The sequence below is a fragment of the Chanos chanos genome, chromosome 1 (genome assembly GCF_902362185.1).
Source record: "Chanos chanos chromosome 1, fChaCha1.1, whole genome shotgun sequence".
Lineage (NCBI taxonomy): Eukaryota > Metazoa > Chordata > Actinopteri > Gonorynchiformes > Chanidae > Chanos > Chanos chanos.
The window spans coordinates 58,432,905-58,442,904 of record NC_044495.1 but is presented as its reverse complement, the minus strand read 5'-3'; the positions used below and the strand labels follow the sequence as shown (position 1 = coordinate 58,442,904).

Sequence of the window (10,000 nt, the reverse complement as noted above, 5' to 3'; positions counted from 1 at the left end):
AGAGAGATTTTTACCATATCTGTGTAAATTTACCCTATATGTTAATTATGTGACATATTTAGGGATCCATTTTTTTGTACCCACACACACACATACACACACACACACGCGCGCGTGTGCGCACGCACACACACACACACGCACACGTACACACACATGCATACATGTATACACACAAGAATAACAACATAAATAAAAGAAAAGTGGATAAGAATAAAGAGTGAATGGACACAGAGGCCGGTTCCTTCCAGCAGAGAGCAGTAGTGTCGGGCAGCACTTCTGAAGTCCGCTCCTCTGGGTCCTACTGCCCTACGTGTTTTTGTTTCAGCCCAGAACTAACACACCTGATTCCACTGATCAGCTGATCAGCCCAGCAATAACATACCTCATTCCACTGATCTACTGAACAGCCCAGAACTAACATACCTCATTCCACTGATCTACTGAACAGCCCGGAACTAACACACCTGATTCCACTGATCTACTGAACAGCCCGGAACTAAAACACCTGATTCCACTGATCAGCTGATCAGCCCAGCAATAACATACCTCATTCCACTGATCTACTGAACAGCCCAAAACTAACATACCTCCTTCCACTGATCTACTGAACAGCCCGGAACTAACACACCTGATTCCACTGATCTACTGAACAGCCTGGAACTAACACACCTCATTCCACTGATCTGCTGAACAGCGCAGCACTAACATACCTCCTTCCACTGATCTACTGAACAGCCCAGAACTAACATACCTCCTTCCACTGATCTACTGAACAGCCCAGAACTAACACACCAGATTCCACTGATCTACTGAACAGCCTGGAACTAATACACCTCATTCCACTGATCAGCTGAACAGCCCAGAACTAAAATGCCCTATTCTGCCGATCAACTGATCAGCCCAGCACTAACGCACCTTATTCCACCGATCAAGTGATCAGCTCAGCACTAACATGCCACTGATCACCTGATCAGCCCAGAACTAATACACCTTATTCCGCTGATCACCTGAACAGCCCAGCACGAACATACCCTACTCCACTGATGAACTGATCAGCCAAGCAGTACCATACCCTTTTCCGTTCCTCAACTAATCAGCTCAATATCAGAATGCATCATCCCACTGACTGACTGATCATCAACCCCTTGATTAGCTTAATCAATTGTGACAATGAAGGGTTAAAATAAAGAAATACAGGACAGGGGGGTTCTTAGGAATGGACTGAGAACCAGTGGTGTGATATGCGGAGAGAGATATTGTTGTCTGGGAACGTTGACTCTTTACCTTTAACGGAAAGGCGTTCAGAGAAACGTTGTGAGCTCCGGTGGTGCAACGAAAACGCAGCTGCTGCTCGTGGGCGGAGTCTAGCCCGTCCACGCCAACACTGACTCCTGACCCTTCTCGTCTCTGATAGGCTGTGCAGGTCATGCCGGTGAAGTGGGCGGGGCGGATTAGATGAGCCTCTATAACGATGTTTCGAGAGCTCTGAAAAGAAAAGTTACAGTTCCGTTTCCTTAAAAAGTTCAGACTGTTACAGAAACACCTTTTCTGTCTTTCTTTCTTTCTTGCTTTCTTTCTTTCTTTCTTTTTCCCAGCTCACTCTCTGCCCCACTTTTTGATAAATTCTAGGACAATAAAGTAAAATTATGACTTAAACTTAAAAAAAAAAAAAAGAACAGAGAAAGAACACATATTTTCTCAGTGAATATAACTATGACATATGATTAAGGCTACAAACACCCAAGACTGTGTTAGTTCTTTTTGTGTGAGAGAATTCTCTCATTGTCAGCGTTACTTGACTGGCTGACACACAGTGTCAGTTATGCAGGGAGGGGTGACAGAACCTCCGCTAACCCTTCACACAGACTGCTGAAAAGCAGGCATTGTGCAGTGAGTGGGCCCTGAAGCACTGGCCCACTGGGGCTTACCATGGAGAGGTCCTGAGCGTGGGAATGAAGCTGGGGCCAGGCGAGGGTCTCCAGAGAGTGGACGATGGAGCTGCATGCCCTCTCCTCTCTCTGGGCGCGCGTTAGGATCTGATCATCCACCTGCATCAGGTTACTGCCCATCTCCACCAGCACCTCTGACAGCTACGACACACACACACACACACACACACACATACATACACACACACACACACGCACACGCACACGCACACACACACATGGCATACCCATGCATACCATATGGACACAAAATATATACATAAGTACACACATAAGTTACCAAACAGTGCATAATGTTCATAGACAGAAATAAGAGCTACACACACACACACACACCTCTCGTAGTTGTCTGACATAATTCATAAATTTCTGCATCATCTGGGCAACGTAGAGCACATCTACAGTGTCAGTGAACCCTGCGGCCTCCAGCGTGTATGTCCGCACCTGGTGTGCCAGCGTTACCGCGTTCGAGGCGTTGATTGGCATCTGAGAGACAAACAGAGAAAGTAAACACCAAAACAACAACTCAGACAAAAAAGACAAAAGTTGGCAACAGAAGTTAATCCATATCTTTTAATTTAATTTATCGCCTACTATTGTATTTCAGGTAGAGTTTCCATAAATAGCAGAGAGCATAGCACAGACCCTTTCAAGGGCAATAATTACTTCAGTACAGCATTGTACATTTCACTGTACGTTGCTTCACCCTTGTTCTTATGGAAGCCAAATTCTTCATTATGTGGGATTATGGGTAAGGTTAGAAGTAGGGCAGACGTAATGCTTTAATTTCAAAATCGGCCCAGGAGGATTTGCAGAGAGGGGTCATGATGTTGCACAGCTCCCAGAGAACATTTCGTAAACGGTAAAAATGCGTGCCCTGTTCTGGTGGGGTTGGCTCAATATGAAGATATTCGCTGTGGATCTTGACTTTAGTGGTGGTCTTAACCCTAATGTTACTCCTGAGCTAAATGAGCTTTGACACAAGGACAATTGCAAGTTCCCCTGGACAGCAGTGTCGACGAAATGGAAACATGTATATTTGGTGCTCAAAACTCATAGTGTCTGGATCTGGAATCGTTGGCTTAATATTGGCTAAACTGAACCGCACCATAAGTAATTACACCACTTATTACATTGTAATAACATAAATACAATCTGATTATGACAACATATTTGAGGTTTTTTTCTATTTTAATGATTACGTGTTAGAAAATGTTGAAGTAGAACAGCATATACCAATGAATATTTTTTCAGCCAATCACGGCTGAAAACCTTATCACATGACCTGAGCTACTAACCAATATAAACGTGTGGAGAACCCTGGTGATGTCGTTGGTGTAGAGACACTGAGAGTAGTCTCCTTCTTCCCAGTGCCCTGAACGGTCACAGTAGCGTGACGCTCTCTTCTGCTCCACACCGCCCCCTACTGCCAGGGAGGGGTATCGTAGCTGCAGGCAAAACTGGTATGAAGTGATGCCAGCCAAAGTCCTCGGCCACCTGAAGAAAAATGCAGTAGACATTACATTATTATGGTTATATTCATGAATTTATTAAGCACTTATCCAGGGCAACTCATCCCGGCGGTTTGGTTGTTAGTATTGGCAGAGACAGCACTGAACACTAGTGAGCTATTGTCTGTGCTTTATCTGTTGTCTCACATTAATCACACTCTGCTGTCCTTACTTAAACTCTCCTCTGTTGTTGCTGACTCTCTCCTCCGGACAGAACGAGGCACTGTTCTCCAGCACGACGATCTCCACACTGCGTGAGGTGTTCCCTCGGCCCGTGGACACAACACACTCCCACTCGCCGGTTGCGTCCACGTGCACGTTGGACAGGATCAGCTCACTGAGGGAACAGACCAAGTCAGTGAAGGTTCGAGAGTGTTCATTTCGAGTCAGTGATAGGGCACGTTTGTCCACCCCCCTCCCACCCAAAACATGGTAACTGTACATTCAAAGAACATTCAGATTCATTTAGTGTCATTGTTGCTGATTTCCACTCCATTCAATTCCAGACTGATTAGAGGTCATTAGATTCTATTCCTTTCCAAATCTATTCTATTCTATTCTATTCTATTCTATTCTATTCCATTCCATTCTATTCTATTCTATTCTATTCTATTCTATTCTATTCTATTCTATTCTATTCTATTCTATTCCATTACTTTACGCCCAGAATGTGTTTACCTGGTGATGAAGGTGCAGTCGTGCAGAACGCTGTTTTCCAGGTATATTCCATGCTCGGGGTCATTGACGATGGGCAGGCCGTTATGTCGCCAGTGCAGAGCGGTGAGTTTGTCTACCAGGGCGGCGGTGCAGTGGAAAGGCAGCCTGTCTCCCTTAAACACGACCTGCCTCAGAGAGGGCAGGAGGGACAGGGTATGCAGCTCCAGAGGTCCGTCTGAGAGAGGAAAACATCACACGAAAAACAGTGTCAAGGAACAGCTTCCGGCTCTTTGTTCGGATGACGGACATTCGGCCTTGTTCGGAAGTTGAGACGAGACGTCACAGGAAGCGCTTCTCCACGGCTTTCTTATTCCGTGTAGCACTCTCCCTTGATCCCTTTCATCCATACATAACACACAGCGCATTGAGGCCCAGAGATGCTGAACATTTTAAAGAGATCTTTTTCCCCCGGGGCTGTCTGTGTCAAGATTATATCATCCTCTTTGTCGAGCAACTCTTTACCCAGCTTACATGCTTGTGGCGTATGTGTGTGTGTGCATGTGTATGAGTGTGTGCATGTGTGTATGTGTGTGTGTGTAAGTGTATGTGTGTGTGTGTGTGTGTGTGTATGTCTCTTGGGTGAGTGCTTTGATGTAAGTTTCCCCCTGATGATATAGCTGAGGCTTATTTAGCTTTCCTCTCTAATGTCCATATGTAGCAGGTGAAAGGTCATGACACATAAAGACAGGACTACTCAATGCGTACCATAGTTCATTTTTTTTTTGAAATTTTTTATTATTTAATCTATATGGTGCTATTTGGATATGAGGCTTTGTTAGTTTGAAGAAAAACATGGAGAACCAAGAAGAGGACATCTTCAAAGACGAGAGGGGCTCTCCTACTTCAAGAAATATTCAAATGGCTGTTTTTCTCAGGGAGTGTCAGCCCCCCGAAATTTCAAACACACTGATGTGGCAGACTCCACTCTCATGCGTATCGCTTTAAACTGGCCTCCGTCTTTTTAATTCTCCTGGTTAGGACACGGCCCTGAGAACACTAGACATTTTGAATACAACCCCCCCCCCCCCCCCCCCGGCTCTAAAAAAAAAAAAAAAAAGGTTCAGATTTACTTTGGGAGCTTTGTTGCTTGATCATTACGCCCCAAGCCCCAGTCAAACTGTTTTTCAGGAGGACCTCTGTGAATCAGACTATTTTTTCTCAGTTCGGTCTGTTGGCAGAAGGCAGTCATTCATAACAGCAGGCCGCGGCCAAATGGCTAAAACAGAGACTCTTGGCCTCCCAGGCCTCTCCAACATAAATATATTTTAGGAGAGGCAGAGGAAGACTAGGGCTAGATGGGCAGATAGTGAAGCATCTGCGGGGAAACTGACTCTCAGACCCTGGATATTACGGTAAGGCTTTTACAATGAGATGAGATGATACGGACCACAAGGAAAATGTCAAGACGCACGCCGCGCTCCAAGTTTCAAGGAACGCGCCTCGGGGCGCTGGACCGCTGAGACGTTTGTGGCTGGATTGAGCGGTTCCATGTGATGGTGAGGACCCCTAGATTATAATCCCTTCTAAATTATGGTACGTGCTTTATCAAACAAGAACTTCGTGCGTCGGTCAGCATTTCTGTCTCCACATCAATTTATACGTCTAAAATCTTTTTGATGATATTTGCAGCCTCCTTAGACCCATTCATTATTGAGGACAAAGCTGTTTGACGTGTGTGTGTGTGTGTGTGTGTGTGTGTCGGGTGGAGGGGGCGGAGTCTGTATCTGTCACTCACCACAGCTTAGCTGGCTCTCCGACAGGCTTTTCAGAGGTTTGCCGTGGAGGATTCTGGGATAGGCACACAGAGTTTCGTCTCCGATGCGGGCCGAACTCGAGCGGAAGAATCCCGGAACCCACCGCAGGCCGCAGTCACACGTCAGGAACTCCGAGTTAAAATTCCTAATGGGATGAAAAAAGGGGAGGAAAAGAAACTAAATGAATGGATTCCAATCTGTGACGCCATGACGGCATTTTCATCAACTTGGCATCAAAACACCAAAAAATGGAAAACTCCTGTGTGTGATAATCACTTGAGCAGCCACCACGGGATGGGCACATTACTACGATCAGCAAATGTTATTAAATGTCATTAGATATACACAGAGGTTTTTATGTATTCATTCATTTATTCGTCATAGGGTCAGGACTCTCGTCTTGTCCTGGTTATAGCGATGATTTACATATACTCAAAACAGTTTATTTGATCTAATTAACTCATTCAGATATCATTGCTAATACTGTTTCTTGTTACAATCTTGTTGGAAGAGTTTCGGGGGGGGGGGGGGGTTTGTCTTATCTTCTCTGCTTTGGTCTGATCTTCGAAACGCCTTTAGGGAGGAGAAAAAGAGAGAGCGTTACAGTATAATTTATCAGGTGTGAGTTGGGTGTAAACTTTCACTCTAATAGCGCATGTGTCTGGACAGATCAAATCTATCCTGCCGAGCTGCATTACGGGATTAACCTGCCATGCGTGACAGAGGAGCGGCCTTCCTCTTTAGCGGTTAAAGCCCTGCTAAGCATTTAAATTCAGAGAGGGGGGAGAAAAAACACCAAAGACGTTGAATTCATGCCGCTAGGTGTGGCGAACGCGAAGACATTTGTCACGAATGTTCACTTTCTCTCCCGACTTCTCCAGCATTTAAATCTTCTCATCCCGTGAAAAAAAAACGTAAAAGAAAAAATTCTCGCTGCTTAGCGGTGTAAACGATAGTGCCGATTGTTAAGATAAGAAGGTTACACTCACACAAGTTTGAGGGAAGGCAGCTCCTGGAAGACGGTGGGTTCCAGGGAAGCGAAGATATTGTCTGAGAGGTTTCTGGAAAGCACATACACACCAGAAGAGTTTATTGCAAAATCCAGGGCCGTCTTAATGAGCTCGACCAAAAATCACAGACATAAATCATTAATGACAACTAAGGAGTTTCGCACCTATCTCAAACACGCTAAACCTCACCTGACTGGTTAGGTTTCTAGGTAGGTACTAATAACCCTGGATTACAAATGGATAATTCCAAAATGAGTAGCAGATAGTTGGTAAAATAACAGTTGCACATAGGGATTTGTGTGAGACAGTACACTTAAGTGTGGGGTTCTTACAGTTTGGTGAGGTTGGTGAGGCCTTGGAACATGTGTGAAGACAGGCAGCCAATGCGGTTGTTCGACAGGTCGCTACAAGGCAACAACAGAGGGAACATTGTGAACAAATGAATTAAACTCGGAGTGATTTGTTCAGTATGTGACATCACTCTGCCGAGGGAGGTTAAACAATAACCCCCCCCGAATACACCGACAAAAAGAACGAAGAGATAGAATTATGGACGGTATGCAAACTCATCCAAGGTATTCCTTCATTTTCCTCTCTTCTTCTGTATTTCAGATAAATGCTGAAACAATAAAATAGACATTAGGAGGTAGTTATTATTCCGAGAGGTTACTGGATTGGGTTTTTGAACGTAGCCCAAAAGAGCTTTTTCCCCCCCTCTTCGTTCTACCTCTTTATCTGAGCAAAACAGAAGCGTTTCAAAAACAAAACAAAACAAAAAAAATAAAATAAAAATTTGCCTGAAGCGTGTCTCTAACTCTGCCAGTTTATTTCGAAAAGCCGCTCGGGCTCACTCTGAGAAAACACAAGCCAGAAAAACAGCGGTCAAGAAAACAGAGGGAGAGGCAAGAGAACGCAGTGTGACCAGGGTTTGCGGTCAGTTTTTAATACACGGTCGGGGTGCAGTGATTGGTTAGCGAATGTTGCTCTGTCATTTCCAATATACGCACTCCGGGTCCTTCGTGGAGCTCGGGAGGTTACCACGGCGACAGAGCAGCACCTCTGCCATGGCACGATCATTATCGACAACAATTCCGAAAACACACACACACACACACACACCCATACCCCACACCATAATAATTTACAGCTCTGGAAGCAGAAAATGTCCACGCACTCTGCCCAAAAATCCCTGTAGCAACCCTGATCGTAAACCTTGGGCGGGTGCGATTTAGACAGACACCCTAGCCCTGACCTTTGCCCTGCCTTATGGTCGTGACCTCAACCCTTTAATCAAAATACATTCCCATGTTCATGTAACAGCTCTCTATAGGCCTGGGCTGAGGTTCTATTTAAAACATTCGAACAATGAGCTCGTCCCGGCTCTCAAATGTCAAATGCCAGTTGCACAGTTGTCTCATTGGCTTTTAATGGTAAACATGAACGAGAGGTGTGTGTAGCTGTGAGAACATACGAAAACAGTACGCGCATAAAGACTGCTCGCGTTAAGACCGAACCTCTTGAGCGTTGACCTGACCTCCCCATTCTTTGGAAAATCTTTCCAGCTCTTTCTAAATCCTTCAGATATTTATGAAAAGGCAGCTCTGGGAAGGCCCACGATGAAGTGTATCGATGATTTACTGGCAGTTACTTAAAATGTATTTTATCCCAACCCTGGTCCTAGTAATTACCCGAAAAATTCTCAAGCCCTGGTACTCGCTTCCAACAGGCGAAAGCCTCCAAATCACAGCTATGATCCCTGACTGTCTCTATCCCACAGCCAGGCCCAGAATCTACTAGTACACAAGCCCTGTGCATCTTTCCTAACATCACATTATCATATAACTGCATGTTATTCACTCAGCACATGGCATGGGGCATGTTTTAACTAATCCTTACAGAGAGATTAAGGGTGTGAGAGAGAGAGAGAGAAAGAGAGAGAGAGAAAGAGAGGGGGGTGGAGGAAGAGTGAAAAAGGGGTAGAAAGACAGAAAGAGAGAGAAAGAGAGAGAGAGAGAGAGAGAGAGAGAGAGAGGGAAGGAGGGAGGGAAGAACGGAGGGAGAGTGAGAAACGGGTAGAAAGCAAGAGAGAGAGAGAGAGAAAGAGAGAGAGAGAGAGAGAGAGAGAGAGAGAGAGAGAGAGAGAGAGAAAGAAAGAAATATGACCCAACGCTGGCATAAGGCAGGCGGCGGTGAGAGTTCAGGCCACAGCTTTGGGGGAAACTCTGACAGCAATGACTCATTCCCCATAAAATGACACAAGCTGTAATAAACTCTAATTATTTGAGGACAATTAATTACAAGGTTTTACGAGAAATGCTGACTGAATCATTTTGTCTCATAGACCGTTTAACTCTTGAGTAGGTATGTGCACCAACACCACCTGAAAGCTAAAAAAAAAAAAATTATTAAAAAAAAAAAAAGCCAAGATAAATTGTGATGTTTTGCTCGCGCGCTCTCCCTCTCTCTCTCTCTCTCTCTTTTTCCCTCTCTCTGGTTTCACATCACATCTGGTTTTAAATCAATCCATTTCCTCTTAGTGGACAGGATGACTGAGAGTAGTCTTTGCTTGTCATTTTCTGGCAAAAAAAAAGTTTACAGATGCATTTACTTTGCCGAGGCTTGACTACTGCAATTTGTCATATTAAAGATTAATAAACAGCCCAACTTAACAATTTCAGCTTGAACAAAACATTCAGCAATAATAAAAGCCAAAAGACACCTCCCTGACTCTTGTTTAGCTCCCAGTCTATGCGGTGGAAATGAATTGGTTTAAAGGTTTTGTTATTGGAGCGCATAATTAAATTTGGGTAAACAACTGATCATCTAAGTGAAATGTTTATTCCGGATGGGTTTAGAGAGAATCACTGGACCTCGTTTGTGTCCTTCATAAACTGATTATTTTCAGCTTTTCTGCTTGTGAAACACATGACCACAACAGAGCAGACACTATCCCCAAGTGACACTTGTTTTTTTGAAGCAGGCAATTATAAACCACGCATTTGAGAGTGATAACAGGCTGCAGACAGATAGATAGACAGACAGGCAGACAAACAGAC

The 10,000-nt window shown here is 44.5% G+C and overlaps 1 protein-coding gene across 1 annotated transcript in view; it reads right to left on the bottom strand.

Moving 5' to 3' along the window:
- Nucleotides 1-10,000, bottom strand: part of adgra2 (adhesion G protein-coupled receptor A2) — a 57,308-nt gene that overhangs the window by 7,533 nt on the left and 39,775 nt on the right. Inside the window, exons 4-12 of the mRNA XM_030766296.1 lie at nt 7,277-7,348; nt 6,924-6,995; nt 5,916-6,079; nt 4,142-4,355; nt 3,636-3,800; nt 3,251-3,449; nt 2,289-2,438; nt 1,932-2,093; nt 1,288-1,488 (exon numbers count right to left, since the gene is read on the bottom strand). Of these exons, the coding sequence (XP_030622156.1) occupies nt 1,288-1,488; nt 1,932-2,093; nt 2,289-2,438; nt 3,251-3,449; nt 3,636-3,800; nt 4,142-4,355; nt 5,916-6,079; nt 6,924-6,995; nt 7,277-7,348 (1,399 nt within the window). The remainder of the gene's footprint in view (nt 1-1,287; nt 1,489-1,931; nt 2,094-2,288; nt 2,439-3,250; nt 3,450-3,635; nt 3,801-4,141; nt 4,356-5,915; nt 6,080-6,923; nt 6,996-7,276; nt 7,349-10,000) is intronic.